The sequence below is a fragment of the Mytilinidion resinicola genome, assembly GCF_010093595.1.
Source record: "Mytilinidion resinicola strain CBS 304.34 unplaced genomic scaffold BDZ99scaffold_11, whole genome shotgun sequence".
NCBI classification, from domain to species: domain Eukaryota; kingdom Fungi; phylum Ascomycota; class Dothideomycetes; order Mytilinidiales; family Mytilinidiaceae; genus Mytilinidion; species Mytilinidion resinicola.
The window spans coordinates 981,721-1,000,283 of NW_022985447.1; the positions used below are offsets into that span (position 1 = coordinate 981,721).

General features: G+C 49.5%; 8 protein-coding genes across 8 annotated transcripts; 6 read left to right on the forward strand and 2 right to left on the reverse strand.

The window, feature by feature from the left end:
• Nucleotides 1-320: 320 nt before the first annotated feature.
• On the forward strand, nt 321-1,658 carry BDZ99DRAFT_370707 (PIN domain-like protein; the record flags this gene model as incomplete). The annotated part of the gene is made up of 1 exon (XM_033714815.1): nt 321-1,658. A coding segment is annotated over one exon (1,338 nt), but the record flags the coding sequence as incomplete, so codon positions are not given.
• A 1,858-nt stretch (nt 1,659-3,516) lies between these two features.
• BDZ99DRAFT_444985 (chitin synthase export chaperone) lies at nt 3,517-4,857 on the forward strand (the record flags this gene model as incomplete). Its single annotated transcript, XM_033717905.1, has 3 exons — nt 3,517-3,959; nt 4,035-4,606; nt 4,666-4,857. The coding sequence occupies exons 1-3, from the start codon at nt 3,722-3,724 to the stop codon at nt 4,855-4,857; spliced, it is 1,002 nt and encodes a 333-aa protein (XP_033575991.1). The 5' UTR covers nt 3,517-3,721.
• A 2,022-nt stretch (nt 4,858-6,879) lies between these two features.
• BDZ99DRAFT_521496 (uncharacterized protein) lies at nt 6,880-8,883 on the reverse strand (the record flags this gene model as incomplete). The annotated part of the gene is made up of 6 exons (XM_033725633.1): nt 6,880-7,192; nt 7,258-7,367; nt 7,414-7,749; nt 7,800-8,060; nt 8,210-8,632; nt 8,704-8,883. 6 exons carry the CDS (start codon nt 8,881-8,883, stop codon nt 6,880-6,882), a joined length of 1,623 nt encoding a protein of 540 aa, XP_033575992.1.
• Nucleotides 8,884-9,805: 922 nt separating this feature from the next.
• BDZ99DRAFT_571863 (uncharacterized protein) lies at nt 9,806-10,436 on the forward strand. The gene is made up of 2 exons (XM_033728138.1): nt 9,806-10,140; nt 10,198-10,436. The coding sequence occupies exons 1-2, from the start codon at nt 9,997-9,999 to the stop codon at nt 10,294-10,296; spliced, it is 243 nt and encodes an 80-aa protein (XP_033575993.1). The 5' UTR covers nt 9,806-9,996; the 3' UTR covers nt 10,297-10,436.
• Nucleotides 10,437-12,233: 1,797 nt separating this feature from the next.
• Nucleotides 12,234-12,878, forward strand: BDZ99DRAFT_463864 (uncharacterized protein). Its single transcript, XM_033720166.1, has one exon. The coding sequence runs from the start codon at nt 12,302-12,304 to the stop codon at nt 12,476-12,478; it is 177 nt and encodes a 58-aa protein (XP_033575994.1). The 5' UTR covers nt 12,234-12,301; the 3' UTR covers nt 12,479-12,878.
• Nucleotides 12,879-13,052: 174 nt separating this feature from the next.
• BDZ99DRAFT_571864 (NAD(P)-binding protein) lies at nt 13,053-13,824 on the forward strand (the record flags this gene model as incomplete). The annotated part of the gene is made up of 4 exons (XM_033728139.1): nt 13,053-13,188; nt 13,248-13,307; nt 13,373-13,555; nt 13,652-13,824. 4 exons carry the CDS (start codon nt 13,053-13,055, stop codon nt 13,822-13,824), a joined length of 552 nt encoding a protein of 183 aa, XP_033575995.1.
• Nucleotides 13,825-14,720: 896 nt separating this feature from the next.
• BDZ99DRAFT_477514 (uncharacterized protein) lies at nt 14,721-15,365 on the reverse strand (the record flags this gene model as incomplete). Its single annotated transcript, XM_033722121.1, has 1 exon — nt 14,721-15,365. One exon carries the CDS (start codon nt 15,363-15,365, stop codon nt 14,721-14,723), a length of 645 nt encoding a protein of 214 aa, XP_033575996.1.
• A 1,166-nt stretch (nt 15,366-16,531) lies between these two features.
• On the forward strand, nt 16,532-18,349 carry BDZ99DRAFT_571865 (nucleotide-binding domain-containing protein; the record flags this gene model as incomplete). The annotated part of the gene is made up of 8 exons (XM_033728140.1): nt 16,532-16,593; nt 16,645-16,758; nt 16,805-16,931; nt 16,989-17,011; nt 17,072-17,575; nt 17,636-17,854; nt 17,930-17,991; nt 18,053-18,349. The coding sequence occupies 8 exons, from the start codon at nt 16,532-16,534 to the stop codon at nt 18,166-18,168; spliced, it is 1,227 nt and encodes a 408-aa protein (XP_033575997.1). The 3' UTR covers nt 18,169-18,349.
• Between the last annotated feature and the right edge of the window lie 214 nt (nt 18,350-18,563).

The following is an 18,563-nucleotide window of genomic DNA, read 5'->3' on the forward strand; positions in this document are numbered from 1 at the left end:
GTGGCTTCTGCAGATTTATAATACGCTTACTGTGGCTAAAACAACGCCAGCGCTAGCAGGGAGCGCCGGCAGCCCGCTCAGGTAGCCCCCTTGTACGTCGCATTCCTCCCCGGCTTGTTTAACGGTGGTCGTGCTAGACCTGTGCACACCGTCTTGCCACCGTTTGAGCTGCCCTCACAGACACGTGAACACGATACATATACGTATTCCGTTAACACGTTGAGCCACCTCAGACCTGACATGACCGTGTACACGACTTGATGACTGGCCATCGACTAACCACTTACAGGCTTTGGGAACTTCTTGGAGATGGCGACATTGTAGAGACTGCCCAGCTGGCCACCAAGCACTTCCAGAGAACACGACGGCCCCTGCGCATTGCTGTGGATGAGGCTGGCTGGCGCTTCAACAATATAAATGAGCACCAGGTCAAGGCCATCCGGGAGAAGTCCGGTGAGCCAGCGTTCCAGGGAATCGAGAAGCAATTGTTCTGGAGAATATGTCGACTTCTAAAGCAGAATATTGAGCTTGTGTTTGTCTTCGACGGTTCGCGTCGTCCTTGGAAGAACGGCAAGACAGCAGGCAGAATCGACTATAAATCGAGAGAACTTACTGAGGAGCTTTTGGACGCCTTGCGTATACCTCACTACCGTGCGCCCGCCGAGACTGAAGCAGAATGTGTTCGCCTTCAGCAGCTAGGCGTCGTGGATGCTGTCTGGAGCGAGGATGCTGACGCCCTAATGTTCGGATGCGATTTCTTAATTCGCGACTACCGGGAACCGAAGAAGAAAGGGGAGAAGAAGACGAATCACTCGAAAGCAGGCACCAAGAAGAGCAACACTCATGTGCGGGTGATCCGTCCCAAACACCTCCAAGCCGTCCACCTTAGTAAGGAAGACATTGTCCTCTTCGCTGTTGTCTGTGGAGGAGACTACGACCGCGAAGGCCTGAGAAATTGCGGTCGCAATACTGCGATGAAGATGATTAAGCATGGCCTTGCAAAGACTTTATATGCCTGCAAGTCGGAGAACGATCTGGGAGACTGGAGACACGCCCTGATTGAGTTCCTCAGAAGGGCCAAAGCGACCAGCAACGTTATTGTTCGGAACGACTATCCGAGACTAAGACATGTAAAGAACTACAGGGAACCCTTAGTTTCTACCAACGAAGCAATAGCCAACCTTGAATGTCTTCGCCACGGCTGGGATAGATCTTTTGACGAGGAGGTCCTAAGGGAGTTCATCAGTACACGCTTCAATATATGGACTAAGGGCTATTTCAATTGGATAGGCCCAATTCTGCTAGCTCGCTTCCTCTCGATATCGACCGCACGATCCAATCCGCATGCCGTGAGGCTCACGAAGCGTAGAGCGGCTAAATCTGCGGAAGCCGGTGAAGAGGAAGTTCTACCATCGTTCGAAAGCAAGTTGACCTTCTCACCCTTCGATTTATCTTCCCTCAGTCAAGACAGGTTTCACGATGGCTATTGGACTGGCAAGAGGGAGGATGAGTTTGAACCTGACTATCGCGTTGAGTGCGAAATCCTGGACCGTATGCTTCGTCAAGCGTTGCCGGATGAGGTGCTGAATCCACCGGCGAAGACACCTGCGAAGAAACGGAAGAGAGCGACGCAGGCTCAGGGAGGAGAAGATGGCACCGAAGGCCAACCGCGTCCGTCCCCAAAGAAACGCAAGGGCAAAGCGAAGAAGGCTGCTGAAGAAGATAGCCATATCACTCCAACGAGCGAGCCGACTTCTTCGAGCCTGCCAAAGTCTCGCCCAGCATTCCGGATGCCCACGGATACCTTTTTACCGTTCATTATACCTTCCACGCCCACCTCATCAAACAACCCGCCAGTGGCGACGGCATCAGCCCGGAGTGCCGTGGCAGATGTAGTTGACCTGCTGGACTCGGAAGACAGTGCAAGCGAGGATGAGCAGCTCCGGGAAGCTATCCGACTCAGCTTACAAGAACAGAGAAAGCAACCTACGCTGTCCACCAATCCTCGATTTGGTAACAACCCTTTCGGACCACTTGGAACCCCATCGAGCCGCATACCAAGTCAAAAGTCCTCTTACATCCACACCATCAAATCCAAGTATGCCAGCAAACCACAAGCTCAAATGTCGCCTGAACCGCCATCCTCTCCCGGCCTGTTTGTGAGCCCGCATTCGCCAACCCGACGGCGGCCCTCACCGAGAGGATTATCCGATCGTCTCGAGGCAATTGCCGGCACCTCTCAGGAGCCACTTCTTCCTTCTAGAGGCCTTACAGCTATCAAAGACGAGATTCGCTCTGGTAGAGCTTGGAGCTTCGATGCCGTCGATGTCCAGAAAACTCCAAAGCCACGAAACTCAGTGGCCTCACGCGCAGACGTCCTAAAAGCAATACAGAGTCTACCGCCCGTGGCAGCTTCTAAAGCACCTGTATTTCAACCGAAATCCAGTCCGGCTAAGACTGTAAACGTTCGCTCAGAGATGTCCAAAACTCTAGACATGTTCAGAGACCCAGATGCTAGCAATACGGCAGAACGGAAGGAGATACAACGAATGGCACGAGAGCTTTTAGGTCGTCTGAACACAGCATCTCCCGAAGTGCCAGTTCCAGCAGCAGAAGTCGACCCTAGAGGAGATGCTGAACGAATTCGTGTAGCCCGATTGGCCCGTTTTGGTAGTAGTGCTGCTGCGACTAAAGAGCCTCCCTCTACGGCTACACAAGCACTCTTGGCAAATACCCTCGTCACGACTACGGATACACTTCAGGAGCTTCCCGCTTTTGCCACAGGTACGAAGAGGCGAGCACGCAAGGCAGAGCTAGAGATTGAAACGATTGACTTGACCGGCGATTGAAACGAATGATGGGGTTAGAGGTCTCGCACTTCCCCCCTCGAGCGTGAGAGCGTATGCGATACCAGGAACACGGGAAATTATGATTTGTATCACGGTACTGTAGAAATCATCAATCCGGGTAATAACGTCATTTGCTATAGTAGGTAGGCTAGCAAATCAGCGGCTGTATACTTTATCCCCACATGAAGGCTGCGTGACGTGATAGCATGCAATTATTGTGGACCATATGGACTCTGTTTATTTACGAAGACTCAACATAGTCAAGCATTGCAAGGTGCAGGCCTATCCTTTGCGCACGGGTTGATCAACTCTACATAGTTGCAATTGCTGAAATATTAGGCCCCTAGGCCCCCCGTATTGGCGATGGGTCCGGATCGGTACCTCGGGGGTGAAGGTTTTGCAGGATATAAATAGATTATGAAAATGTGAGGAGATCCGCTGCTTCTGGGGTCCGAAGGGAGGCATGGTCAAGAATTTGAAATGCAAAAAGCATGCAGAAGAGTATAGAGCTGTCGCTGATGTTAGAATATACATGCGGTGACAGTGTAACCAGTTTGAAGCGTGCTGGGGATGCTAGTCTACGGTTGCAGCGACGACGGGCCCTGCAGTAGATTGCTTGGCGCTATCCCTGAAGACAACACCTGCATTCCTCGCCCACCAACCTCAACGACCACCATTCTCGCTCCCACTACCGCCGCCGCTCGCTGTCCCACTGTCGCTCTATATTCTATTACCAGGTCGCTCTCCCCCTACGGCATCCCGAACGGCGACACCGTCTCGCGAGCCTCAGCAGCTGCTGAGCTTTGTTTTGCGCGAGGCACAGCCGCCCCCGATCCTCCTCACCCCTCTACATCCTCAATACCGCTCCCAAAATGGGCTTCGGTGACTTCCACACAATATGCGACAAGGCCTCCATACCGCTATGCGCCGTCATAGGCCCTCCGTCCAGCCTGGCGGGCGGCGTGGGAATTCAAGCCTCATGCTACTCGCGCAGCATTGAACTGGCCAACACTATCATTTTCCAAGGCGCCGCCGACTTTATGCACATCCTCGCCCTCACAATGACCGTCGTCATGATTATCCACGTGCGGTCGAAATTCACTGCCGTCGGTACGTACCGGAGAACCCCACCCGCAAGAGGCTTCGGAGTTGGTATAGTGGAATGCTGACAGTTGATGTGTACAGGCCGCAAAGAAATCACCTCCTTCTTCTATATCTACATGATCCTGACTATATTCTCACTCATCCTCGACGCCGGCGTAGTTCCCCCCGGCTCCGGCACATACCCTTACTTCGTCGCCGCCCAAAGCGGCCTCACCTCCGCCTTACTCATGTGCCTCATGATCAACGGCTTCGTCGGATTCCAACTCTACGAAGACGGCACGACGCTATCCGTTTGGCTCCTCCGACTCTCCTCCCTAGCCTGGTTCATCATCGTAGGCGCAATTGCCCTCTTGACATTCAAAGGATGGGCTGGTCTTGGACCGACAAAGCCCGTCGCATTATTCGTCACACTGTATATCATCAACGCCATCTTCCTGTTCGTCTACGTCGTGACGCAGGTCATTCTCGTGGTCAACACGTTGCAAGACCTCTGGCCCTTGGGGGATATCATATTCGGCGTGTTCTTCTTCGTCATTGGCCAGGTCATTCTCTACGTCTTCAGCGATACCATCTGTGACCACGTGCAGCACTACCTCGACGGCCTTTTTTTTGCTACTATCTGCAACCTACTCGGTGTTATGATGGTCTACAAGGTTCGTTATACCCCCACCCCCTCTACATGCGTGAGAATCTTGCTAACTGGATGCATCAGTACTGGGACTCCGTCACCCGCGAAGATCTCGAATTCAGCGTCGGCATCAAGCAGCACAATTGGGAAGTCAAGGAGCTCCTCCCCGAAGAGGATCGGAGAAACACCGTGTACCAGGACTCCGAGTACGCGAGCAGTCTGTACCAGCAGCAGCCTGGGATGCGGCAGTCACATTACAGCGCTGTCGGGTATTGAGGGCTGCCATGAAAAAAACAAACGACTTCCTCACAAAATTACCTGTTAATACTTGCATCGCATTGGGGGAGCTTTTCGGCGCTTTTCTGGTTTTTTTTGGGCGTCGGATTTCACGGACACTAAAATGTGCCGAGGCGTTTGGAGATTTGGGGGTTTCAAAGAGAAGAAAGGGGTACTTGGAGGGACATAGGGTCAGGGGGAGACTTTGTACGTGCTAGATAGTAATTCAATCCATTCTTAACGCAACGCCACTGGTCGAGATCACCACGCGGTTCTTGTCGTCGTCAGTTTCTTGAAAGGATCACTTGGTCGTAGAAAGCCTACGCTGCGCCTTAAGAGGATGGGGTCCTGCGAGTTGGCTCTTTGAAAGTTTGTTCGAAAGGCCTTGTTGAAATGGCAGAGGTATAGTACCTAGGTGCCATCCCGCTCGCGGTTGATTCTGTAATGACTTGCAACAAGCTGTGCGTTTTGTTGTCGGGGACCTCGACGTGCTCTCGCACGCCAGTTTTCCAGAGTGCCATCCTCTTCATCTAGGACTGGTCACTCATACAAGGGGTACTACGCAGCGTTGCACACCATGTCTTATAAGCCTTGGGTTACGTGGGTCACACTTGTAAAGCACACACTAAAAGGGTGCTTTATAGGTGCCTTGGTGAGGTATCTCATCGTAGCCCAACACTCCCTAGTTTAGCAACCTGCACGGCTGTATTAGATAGCAGCTACTATGCGCAAGCAATCTAGATACCTAAGAATTAACTTAGGGCTCTAGGGGTAGAGATATATAAGGATGGCAGCAGCGGCGCCCAGACTTCTTATAGCCCTACTTATAGTAAAATTACTGCTCCTAAACAATTGAGATGTAACTATATCAATCCAAGGCTAGAGCCGTGCTGCTAGACCAAGGGGCAGAATCTAATCCAAAGGGGTTTAGCGGAGTAGGCCCGCACAACCAGAACGTCAACATGTCAACACGAAGTTACCTAGGCAAACTCTTACATATGCAACAGTTCAACAGCGATCATATACACACTACTACACAGGAGGCACGCTGCGGGTCTACGCTGCTGGTGTGATGATTGTCAGAGTACAGAAGATAGAGTAGTGTCTTAGGACAGGGCGTACATCACTTCGCAACTTCTTGAACAGCTCTCAACTCCCACCAGTAGTTAATAATACTAACCACATGAGTTCGCCACGCCGACAAAGCTGCCTTCCGCGAACCCTTCTTGCCCTTCTTGCCGGATTCAATGTCAAAGCTAATAACCACTTACGTAGAAGGATACCTCCCGCGTCTTTCAACCCTTTGCAGAAATTATTGGGGGCATCGACGACGTCACCTTCATTACGAAGGATTTCGTGATGGTAGTAACTACTTTAACACATTCTTCACGCCTGCATCCGTTACATTTTTGAGTAGAGGCCCCTTCTCCGACCGCTCTTCATATTCCTAAGAGTATTTAATGATAAAAGACTGGCCGGATTTATCCCTATGCACTTCCCGACAGGTCGTCACTCGACCTGCCACACAACGTTGTCGCTTTATAACATCATCTAGATGATATCGCTCCTGTTGCGCATTCCGCGTGATTTCGATGTACCTGCTGCCTTTCTCCCCGCAGATGATGCGACCAGCCTGCTTTCTTTTGATGGGGTATACTGCCTAAGGCACTCCATTATTCGTTCGTCCGTTCGTTCGTCATTAGACTAGTCATCAACCGCAACGCTGACGAGTACATCTACGACCGCTCTGCTACGATAGATAAATGCTATCAAGGCGCCAGTCTTCAACAAGATGCCGTCTTCACGTGACGCAGCGAGAGCGCTTGCCGCCTTCTTTGCAGCGGAAACGCGACCTAAATGGGTCGCGCTCTCCCAAACACAGACACAATTAGTGGTCCCAGCCCACGTCAAATGCCTAAACACCACGCGCACACGCCTTGCATGCTTATCCAGTACAAAGTGTCGAAACAAAGGTATCGAGATACAATGACGGGGGAGGGAGAGGGGGGGATGCGGTCATTGTCATGGAAACATATACTGCCCATCCATCTTGTTCAGCCCCAACGAATTGTTGACGGTCGGGGTGAACCACGCCATGCCCGCCAGGTCCGGGTACACGAGCAAGACAGCCGGGTCGAGGGACCAATTGTCGAGGTTGCGGATGTAGGCCTCGAAAACCTGGCTAAGCGCGAGCACATTCGTATTTGGGATCGCAACCATGACGTCGAGGCCCTGCATGGTCCAGTTGACCGAGAGGTTGGAGACGAAGGTCTGCAAGCCTTCCATACCATGCAATTGGTCAGCGTAGCGGATGAAGGAGTCGCGGATTTCAGGCCTGTGGGAAGTCAGCACGTTGCGATTTACCAGGAAACATGCCGCAAGATAGGCGGAATGTCTTACCAAGGAATCATGTCGATCCACGCGAGATGAGGCATGATGATCTGGGTAGGTGTTGGGCGCATCCAGATGGGCATGGCCTGGTAGTTCTCCTCAGACGGAACGATGGCCCACTAATACATGTCAGCAGGTGTTGAAGTTGCCAGCAGAACAACTTACGGTCAGGAACAAAACACCCAGAAGCGTCATAGCCATCTTCTCAGGATGCCGGTCGATGTTCATCCAACTCATCATTGAGACGACCCACTCACATACATTCGGGGCACTGCTCTGCGAATACATCATAGTGTTATAGTTGTTCACGGTAGGATACAGTTTCAGGGGTCCTAATACCTGCCCAGCTGAACATCCTTCTTGGATCATTTGACGCTTTTGCATTATGAATGACTGGAGGCACTCGCTCAATAGATCGTTGTATTCGCCGGACGCAGGCCGTACCAGGCAAATAGGAACAAGCGTGCTATCTGTACTAAGCGTTCCCGGTGGAGTTACAGGCTGAGACGTGTTAGTGAAGCAGCGTACGTGGGTGATATTAGTAATCTTACTGTGCTACGTGAATCGCTGGTTCTAATTCTGGTTGCTTGGTTGCAGATTGTTTCCCTTAGTGGTTTGCCGAAGTTCCTTGCTCTTTTCAGCTTTCGCTCAGGATAAGGGTGCGATTGCGTTTGCTCACTCGATGCTTGTTGTCCACTTAGAAGCGTAGACGGCGCCTGGGATAATTGGGAGGACGTCGCGTATGTGGGAATCGAAGCTTCCGATGGACTTGGTATATTCGGGCTAAATGGGTTCCGTTTCTGCTCGACAGTCTTGTTATCAGTCAGCCTGATTCGTCGAATGTTTTGGTCTTAAGTTCCCTTCAATTCTCAAAGGTGTCCCATATAATAGTCTCTAGCAGATACCAGAAGGTACCATCTTATCATGGCAACACTACTTCCGCAATGCTCAAAAGTCTTACCTCTAATATCCAAGACGCGTCTGCAGTTTGAAACACAGGCGACTGTGGGGATAGCGCCCATAGCACAGAGTCCGGCGAGGACAGTGAACCTTTATCCTTGTATTCAATGTCGATGGTCTGGTCCCGTCGATAAGAAGCGCTCAGGGTGAAACCGGAGACTTTCGTCTTCAAGAGAGTCAAAATCTCTGTGGAATTATGGTAGTTTCCTTGCTGGAGTTGTTTGACGATGGTTATGGCTTCTTCTCTATCACTCGTCTCGCAGACGATCTGGATAATTTCTTTCAACTCTTCGCCATGGTCCTGAAACTGCATGATCTTCTCTTTCAATGCGGCCGTCCTCCGCTGGTCCGCGCTCATATCGTACAAGCAGTCGGAGGTGTTTTTCTGCTGGCACGCCGAGCACGCTGGTCTGAGGCCATCACACTACACACGGGGACCAATCAGTCACTGTGGAATTCGGAGTTCCCTAGAGGAAGGCTTGGATGTCAATATACCTTGCTTTTCCGCTGTTTGCAAGGCTGGCAGGCGACGGCGGTGATCTGCTTTCTCTTCTGCGGCTTCTGCTTGGACGCGGCGCGGGCCTCGCCCTGCTTCCATTGGTCGGCTCTGGTTCCTCTGGTATGAGACGGCGGCGCTGGCAGGATGGGGCTGTCAGTGAGGCCTCGGTAGCTCATGGTGTCCAAGCGGGAGCAGCGCCAGAGAGGAAGGCGGAGTGTTGGTGACAAAATGGGTGACGGGGTCCACGTTTGGCGAGAGAAGAGTTGAAGATCGGGCAGTGTTGCACAAGACGGGCTCGTTTATTGGGCGATGGTCCAAGTGAGGCTCCCCAACAGGGCAGTCAGTTGAGGATGAATACGCGGCGACAACAATGTTGATGCTCGACGCAAGCGGTAGACGCACATATACTCGAAATCAAGGAGGGGAGAATGGTCCGGCGTCTTTGCCGGGCTGCAAGTACATAATAAGCTGAGCGTGTGCTGGGCGTATATGGGCGGCGGAGAGGCCTGGCACGCTCTGGGGTGGTGGCAGCTTGGGGAGACGCAGGATTGTCTGAGATTCACGGAGCCGATGACGAAATGGGATCTCTAGTAATTAGAGCAGATCTAATCTTGGAGAACGTGGGGTAGTAGTTTTGTGATAGTATAAAGGGTGTGGGTAGTAGGACGGCAATTAGAATAACGCGCAAGTAGGAACCTAGCCCATTTGTAACGGGGCTAGGATGGAATGAGTCCCAGAACAAGGGCATTTTTGCAGCGGCAATCGACGATCGAACCCGCGTCCCTAAAACCCCACCCCAAAACCCGAGGAGAAAAAAAGGCCAACATCCCTTCCCTGACATCTATAATTTTGCAGACGCAGGGCGATGTTGAAGCAAGCGAGTTGATCGGGTTACCTGGCCCCCCACAAGCCAAAAACATCCCTCGCCATCATACATTCATCATCCATTCATTATCCCTCGCCATCATCCATCCATCATCCACCCGTCATCCGTTTCAGGAACGCAGATCGCTCCCGCTAACAGAACAGAGTCCGCATATAATTGTGTCACTATTCAGCGTTCTACTTGCAGTGGAATCCATGTATACACACTGATGACGTCTGGGCTGCAGCAGAATGAAGGTTTCAAAGCAGCTGTAATTGTCTGTAAGGGGATTATCTGTCCGGAGATTTTCATTTAGTTATACACTCGCAATCCACTTCCATCAAGTTCAAAGCAACGGGCAAACTCAAGTCAACTTTCACTTCAAATCAATCCTCAACTTCTCGAGTAGTACCCAACCAGCCATATGGCGAGCACCGACAATACCAATCCTGGCAATTTCGCCAACCGCCCGAAGGAGGAAGTTCGTGAAATTGCTGCTAAGGGTGGTCATGCTAGCCACGGTGGGACTACTGCTAGTTCTACAGGTACCGCTGGCGATAACTTCAATGTGAGCTGATCAAGGCTGCTTTTGATTTCACTGCTATTTTTATTGATCATGACTTAGGCTGGTGACGTCTCCAATGAAGGGCGCGACTCAGACGGCGCGTTTACAAAGGGCAGCGAGGCTGCGAAAGAAGCTGGTGTGAAGGGTGGATCTAAGTGAAAATGTATTTAACGACGGCTATGGCTGATGGATGAGATGGGAGCAATCGGCTCTCTTTCAGGCTTTGCAATATCTAAGAAGGCTTGAGGGCAGTTGAGTACTAACGCAGTTCCTATAATGAAAACGCCATCATGATCTTGTCTTCACTACATGAATTTCTTTAAAACCTACTATGAACATTGTGTCATACAGTCAGTCCTTCGCGCTCTGTATACCCCACCATTCTAATGGCCCGTCTTGTTTGATCCCCTCTACTATATAGAATGCTACATGACCTCCAGGCATTCCAAGGCCTTCACCCGAGGTCTTAGTCTCTTGCAATTCTTCCCTTTCCATCTTCCTTGCTCAGCTGGCACAACGTCGGACCTTGCATCCGACTCACTCTTACTCCCTATGTAACTTAATCTGATGGTAGCCTGTGACAGACAATCCGAGTTCATCTAATCTTCTTGTCCTCTTCCTCTATATAGAAAGCAGGCTGCCAATATCACGTCCTTTACTGAAGAAACCTAGCCGTTCGCACGTCCATGCCATTAGCTGTTGTAGTGCAGTATGCCTCACATTCCTTCTCATATCTGCATAAACTAGTCCAGCCGTTTCAATAGGGCTAGGTATGACCTCTGCATCCTCCGGAGTGAAGCCCACCGGCCGGGAGGCGATGTCTTACTGCGGAAATCAACTGCATTTCCTTTAGTGCCTGCTGCGACCGGATCCCTAAACCTGCTGAGTATCATAGCTAACACTTCGAAATGATAGCTTATAGACCCTCGGAATGATGTTTGTAACCGTTACTATCAACCCAGCAGCCTCCGCCTGCGTAAAGATTCCGCTCCTCCTTATACGGATAGTCCACTAATAACATCCGGCTTTACCCCTAGTTTGGGATGAAGATGAAGAACTAAACTGAGTATCACTGGGTACGTGGTTGTGTAAAGTGATAGAGTGAGAGCCAGCAGGCATTAGTGAGACACTCTATGTACATGATTCTTCCATTCAAGCTTCATGAAAACCCGGAGTGTAATTACAAGCGATTTCAATTGAATTGACACGTGTGTAGCCTCGAGAGGGCGCCAGCGTAATGGCGTAGCACGTTGTGGTAACTAATTGTTTACAGAATCTCACGCGATTTCGAGTTGGTGCTCATCACGTGATCGCTCATCGCCATACTCGTATTGGCCAGATTGCCCCCACGAGCCTATGGCAGAATATCACGTATTTGATTATGCCGCGAGCCGCACTTGGTAGTTAGTTATAATAAAAATCGGACGAGCTTAATTACCACCCCCCTTTTCTCTTGCTATAACCCCCCCTAGATTTAGCTTAGCTCCGGCCCGCAACAACTTTGTCCCACAAATTCAAAGCTTTAAATCTGCAACACCACGAGAGTGAATTAATAGCTATATACCAGCCTGCTACCTGCCATTATATTTAAAACAGAACGTGCCTAGATAGCTAAGCATTTAGCCTAAATAGCTTGCTTTTATGCCGGGCCCTTAACTATAAACTACCTCCTTCTTAGGAGTAGATAGAGGCCCGTTCTAGAAAGATAGTAGACCTTATGCTCTCCTCTATAAATGCGTGGCAGTCCTAGTAGCACAGGGCTAAATAGGCATAGTAGGTGGTGAAGTCACGCGGGTTAACGTAGATTCCGTATTAAAGCTTGGTGGTTCTGCTTCTAATTGGTGAGACAAAGTTGTTACAGGCTGGAGCTAAGCTAAATCTTGGGGGGGTTATAGCAAGAGAAAAGGGGGGTGATACGGAGAGAAAAGGGGGGTGGTAATTAAGCTCGTCCTAAAAATCTGGGCCTCCGCTTCGGCAACACGACCAAGAAATTACGTCATGTGGGCGTACACTGCGCCTCCCTCCATTCACTCACAAGCCACGAACGCGCCCGGCTACGTTCCTTCGATCTAGCTCTTGGTCCTCCCTCACTGAAACTCTCAACGGACCCTTCCTTCGCCAAATCCTTTCCACACTCCTCCATGCATGCTGTCGCAATCTTTCAATGGCTTCAATCCCAATTCGCGCAGTCCGTTGTCGCGAGAACGTCACGTCGCCAGACGGCAACATTCCCGGTAGAGTATTTGAGGGGGTTCTTGAAATCGACGGGGTATTTGAAATGGCTCGTGCGTACGCCTCACCGCCTATTTCTGATTGGTCAGGATCAACGATTCTGCTGTGAACACCCAAAAATCAGCTCGCCCCTACGCCCCGTGGCCCCTTATTCCTAATACACCCACTTACCATGCTGCTATTGCACTGTGGACAAGCCAAAGAACAGATTATACAGGACGCCATCAGTGGACATCAATCTGAATATTACGGGAGCCCCTCAGCTAGCGCATTCGCCTATGGGATACACCCGGATACCATTCTCAAGCGCATCAACAGAAAACGCTAATCTCACCAAGATGTACATAAATTCCAACAGAAGTTAAGCCCCAAATCAGAATTAGCAGTTGAAAGATACTGTATATTACTCCTAGAGCATAGATTCTTATTAAAAAAGTTATATATCTATACTATTGCCCTAGTATTAAGGGTGTTATTTAATGCAGCGTGATGGACGTGCAGTACAAAAAACAGCGTGGGGAGGCATTCTTATGTATTCTTAGCACTCCTGCAACCTTAACACTATGCTAGGACTTGACAATATACAAAATCAATTGAGATACGGTGTGAGGAACATCAAATATGCGATAGAATGCTAATTTGTATGCGATTGCCCTTACAAGCGGCATTCTCCGTCATTTTTGATGTTCCTACGCACGAGCCATTTCAAATACCCCGTCGATTTCAAGAACCCCCTCAAATACTCTAGCCATCGCGAAAATGTTGGCAGCATGCGGTTTCGAGAGTTTGACCTCGCGGGAGGCGTATACATAGTCACTGGTATAATAGAACCTGACACAAGACTTCAGCAAGTCCACGTAGCTCACTACTCTTGGTAGGCGGCGCACGAGGTCTAGGACTCTGTCTGGCAGAAGCATTGGTTGAGGCAGGAGGAAAAGGTATGCCATTCTCGTCTCGACATAACTCCACGCACACGCCTCAATCGACACTAACATACTCACAGTCCACTGCCTCGACCTCCTTGCTGAGCCCGATGAAACCTGGGCCGCAGCCCAAAGCCGCATTCTTCCCGAATTCGGCGGCTCACTCCACTACCACCGAGTTGATGTTACTAATGAAAAGGAACTCGACGAAGTATTCACCAGCATAGCGGAAGACAGAAAGCGCCTCGATGGCTTGATTGCAGGTACCGTCTTCTCCAATTGCCATTTTCTTAGCTCCCATTGATATAGGCCTACCAACATATCACACGCCGCTGACCCGTACACGCACTTGCCCACAGCGGCCGGCAAGCAGATGGCGCAGAATAGCGTCGACCATAAGATTGAAGATGTGCAATACCTTATGGACATCAACTACACCGGCGTCTTTTTGTCCGCTTCCGCCGCCGCGCGCCAAATGATTCGCTTTAAGACCCGTGGTTCTATCTGCCTGATCGCGAGTACAGTCGGTTGACAAAAGTATGTTCCGAGTACAACGCACGGGCCCCAAAATCAGATTCTACAATCGAACGTCTATGTTACAATTTGATACAATAATGAGAGGAAATCAAGCCAGATTTGGTGTTGAGGTTCGCTCGGTCCTAGTACTTAGTTTGCCAGCCCTTGGCCTTCCTTAGCCTCCACCCGCCTTGGCATGCTCTTAATAAGGGACCTAATGGTTAAATTAGGTATCTTTATCTATACCTCCTTTATAGCTTTGCACAGGGCTTCCTATGCCTCCTCTAATGCCCTATTATAACTAATTCTAGGTAGAGCTTATAGATTATCTTCTTAAGGGCCTACTATATATATTTAATTAGGTTAAGGTCTAGTAAATACAGTGGCCAGTCTATAGTCCAGATACCCTGGAACTCCAGCTATTCTTTAGTCTATTTAGTATTATAGATAGGTGTATTATCTTATATAAAGATCTGCCCAGGTTAGTACTATAGAAGAAGGCCTTCTTCCAAAGTATTAATGTAAGATCTGCCTAAATACCTATTCTTCTTAGACTTAAAGTCCCTTTCTATAATAATTAGGGGACTATATCCTACCCTCCTATTTAGGGTCAACTAAATAGCCCCCTAAACTATCTAAGATATGCCCTTAGCCTTTTCTTTCTCTGTAACTATCTTAGGGTGGAATTTCTTATCTAGAAAGCGGAAGCACTACTTAGCTTCCTGGCCAGTACCCCGCTAAACTAAACACTTATTAGTAAACTTTATAACCCTCTACTTCTAGTTAAATTTCCGGTTCACCCAGCAGAACTGGCGTTGCAATTTAGCTACCTCGGGTTTTAGCTTTGGCCTGCCAGCAGGTAACATGCAGCGTCCAGATACACATTTCCAACTTCCCGGTTGTAGTCAACAACTACTGCGTGAGTATCACGGCTGATGCCTTGTAACGCGTAGATCTTGTCACGAGGATGCTTGGCCTTGTATTTGATGTGAGCGCGCAGGAGAGTGTCAAGGCGTCTGCGTTCTCCGCTCGCATATGCCCCTCCTCATGCGTTCCATCCGGGGCACATTTATAAGACCTTAATAATGAAGGAGCAACAGAAGACGGACTCGCAAGCAAGAGCATTGATCCACCTCGCGTGGAGCCTGCGAAAAAGTCTACAACTCCTTGGTACGATTCCCATGAAACGGAATAGCCTCCATAGCACACTGAAAGACGAGCGTCGTCGAAACGGGAGAATTTTCGGCGATCCCACAACTTCCGAGTGGCTTCATCAAGACGGGCGGTGTCGTCAAGCGCGTGGGTTTGAAGATAGAGGGTTGCGATTTGCCGGACCGCGAGACCAGTGTTTGGGGCGGTTCCGAGCCAGATCAACACATGGGAAGCGCGCTCGTATATTTCTTTCACGAGGGGGACCTGCGAGTTTTTTTCGGAATTATCTTCTTGGTTGATTTCAGCCGGAGAGAAACATGACTCAAAATAAGTGCCTCGCGTTTCGCAGCAACACCACTCGCGATTTCCTTCCTTCTCCCACCGCCATCCATGCTGTTGTCGCATTGTCTTAGCGCCCTTACGCTGCTCGCCGTAGTTTTGACTAACCTGGCACCACTATGCCGGCGAGGATTAGAATTCCTACTGCAGTCGGGCAGCTGATCCCGAGCCCCGGTGGTATAGTGCGAGATCACGTGCTAGTTACGGGTTTGTCTGGTTAGACCGTGACAAATACCGAGATTATTTGTCTTAGGACAGTATTCGTCCCACGACACCATTCACCCTCTGTCCTAGGCCACCATTCAGATGCCATTTGTCCCCAATTGCTGAGATCTAGAGACAGATTCGCAGAAAAAGGTCGAATCCGTTAGAGTCCTCCAACTCCAACTCGTTATCTGAGGTCCAACTACGAGCTCACGGCCTATGAGCAGCGATGAATCACAGGTAATAGGGCGAGGTAATGCCAAAACTGCAAAGTTGAGCGTGAAAATGTATACGGGCTAGTGATGAGCTCTATACGTTCTATCTAAATGAATACAACAAGAAGCCTCAAAATAAATCCTGTTCATCGTCTCACGGTTCTGCTGATAATCATATTCGAAAAAGCTTACACCGTTGCAAGATGAGGTTGCACAACCTTTCGTAAAGCGTTGGGGTAGAACTATATACGATCTATGTAAAGGAAGGAAGAAGTCTACAAACATATGTCCTAACCGTTGTATTCGCACTCCTATAAAGACTGACGATCTGGTTTAAATTAGCCCACACCATCTGTAAGATGAGCTCGCACAGCCTGTCGCAACTCACCTCGGATGTCTGTTACAAACACCGTAACAAGCCAACCGAATATAGACATATTCGAAGAATGTAGTAAGCAGGTTAAATTTACAACAAGCACTTGATATGACAGGTGTCTGTGGAGTAGAAGCAGTCGGACCAAAGAACATCCACCATCCGAAGATGGTGACTTGGGACGGCTCGGTACGTTGTGGACGGAGCGAACCTCGGAGTTGTCGGTCCCGGTACAACAGTATTAATGCCCTGGGGTTTGATTCGACCCCGCATTTTACTTGGATTCCCAATTCCCTCCCATAAGTGAGCATAGTTCTCTTTTTGCAGACTCATATTTCCATCTATCCTCCAACTCGTGTTTGTATTGCTCTGTAGTTCAGAGCCGTATTATGATCGTGCAGAAGCATTGAATCGGTCTGGTACTCAGCGTGATAGCCGCGATGTCTATGTCTTATCATCCATTTTCAGGGTTCTCCGTGCCGAAAAGAGTTATTGCTCTAGGGTCAGTGCTCTTTCTGGTATCTCAAGCCAGTTGCTTCTGATACAACTGTAGCGGTGGTGTCGTGGGTCTCCAAACAGCAGTCGACCTGCTCGAGGCTGGCTATGCGGTCAATGTGATAGCGAAACACCTTCCAGGTGATATAGACGCTCACTATCCTTCCCAGCAGTGAGTATCCTTTTACAAGCAGTCGGTAGCATCCTTATATCGTTAGGGCTGCCGCTACTTGGGCTTCCGATGAGCCTACGGTGGATGCTGAAACGAGACGGTGGTACGACGAAGGGTATAAACAGTGGGAGATCATGTCGGAAGGGAACGAATTCGAGGCGGCTGGAGTTGTTGTGAGTTCTCGCTAATAGCTAACATATTGGCTAAGTGGTGTGTTAACTAAGAGAAAGAAACGACCTTGCTTTCGATATTGGTGAGTTTCCCCTATGGTCCATCATTATCACAGAGCGAACGTAACTCGTATGTGCAAAAGGGAGAATCCTCCCGAAAACCTCGTCAAGCACGGGTCATCCGCACTTTGGCACTCAAAGGATATACCTTCCTTTAGGATTCTAGACTCTGAAGAACTTCCGTCAGGGGTAAACTTTGGTACAACCTACACAACATTCAGCGTGAATACACCGGCATACCTTGACTATCTTCAGTCCCGCATTGTTGCATTAGGCGGCACTATCAAACGTGCGGTTCTACCTGTTGACCAGGGTCTGGAGCAGGGACTAAAAGTAGCAAGACAGCTCGTTGCAGCTGAATTGGGTGACTCAAAAGACATACACGCCTATGTGAACGCGATGGGTACAAATGGAATGAGGCTAGCTGGCGATAAGGATTTATTGATTATCAGAGATCAGTCAGTCCACATTAAAGGGGAAGCCTATAAGTATGCGGACCGGATAGATGCTGATGGTATCTACTACGCCATTCCAAGGGTGGGCGCGGGTCTTACCGTTTTAGGAGGATATTTGGAGGTTGGAAATTGGTGGGATTCACTAAGCAAAAAGCATCCAATTGACGGAGTAAGCTAATGGTTGAATACTAGGAACGAAACTGTAAATCTTGATTGCGTTAGGAAAGTCCTGAAAAATTGCAAAAAGCTAATACCAGAGTGTCTAAATGACAATGGCGATTTCACGGTTCTGAACGAGTATGTGGGTATTAGGCCACATAGGAAAGGCGGGGCAAGAGTAGAGGTAGAGCAACTCAAGGATATGCCGGAAGAGAGTGTCGTCGTGCACAACTACGGTCACGGTCCTGGTGGGTGAGTCGTCCAGGATAGCAGCTGTCAATGTTTTGTCTTCGGAAGCTAGTTCGAGCAGCTAATGTTCATAACAAGGTTTTTCAAGTCCGTGGGCGCCGCGAGGAAGGTTGTTCGACTACTAGATGGTATTGGATCCAGTGAGTCTGCGATTTGGGCACCGACTGTAAGGTATAGAGAATACTAACTAGAATGCTTTAGAGCTAGAGTTTCCGCCTGACCTAAAAGAGAAGATGCGAAGTTCGGCTTTGCAGGACCAGGAGATATTCCCGGGATTCTACGGCAAGGCTGGTGGTTCAAGTAAAGAAGAGGTTTGAATTGAGGACCACGTTATCTTACCCTTATCCTGGGCCTCTCAGTCGAGTCAGCAAGGGGCAAGAGCTAGTCACAGGAAGCGCTGAGGGCCGTCTCACTTTCCGGCTTGATTCGACGCGAAACGATTGTTCGTAGCGGCTAAATTGAGATATTCGTGAGAATAGCAGGCGACTTAATTATGAGCATCCTTGGTTTGAGGGATTTAATTCTTCTCTCAGCGGAACAGAGGGATTAGCCAGTTTACACTTGGAATTGATCTCGATCGCTAAGAAACAATAAGTCACCAGGATCAATATTGTCCAGACTTATCTTGTCTATGAGGTTAAACAGGTTCAAACTCCCTGACTAGGCATCCGAACTACTGTAGACAGAACCACCGCTATCTTTGAAGCTCGCC

Excerpts from the sequence above, each read along its gene's own strand:
- BDZ99DRAFT_571863 (XM_033728138.1), top strand. The coding sequence starts at position 9,997 with ATGGCGAGCACCGACAATACCAATCCTGGCAATTTCGCCAACCGCCCG. Across the intron at positions 10,141-10,197 it reads CCGCTGGCGATAACTTCAAT|GCTGGTGACGTCTCCAATGA; the intron begins GTGAGCTGATCA and ends ATCATGACTTAG.
- BDZ99DRAFT_463864 (XM_033720166.1), top strand. The coding sequence starts at position 12,302 with ATGGCTTCAATCCCAATTCGCGCAGTCCGTTGTCGCGAGAACGTCACG.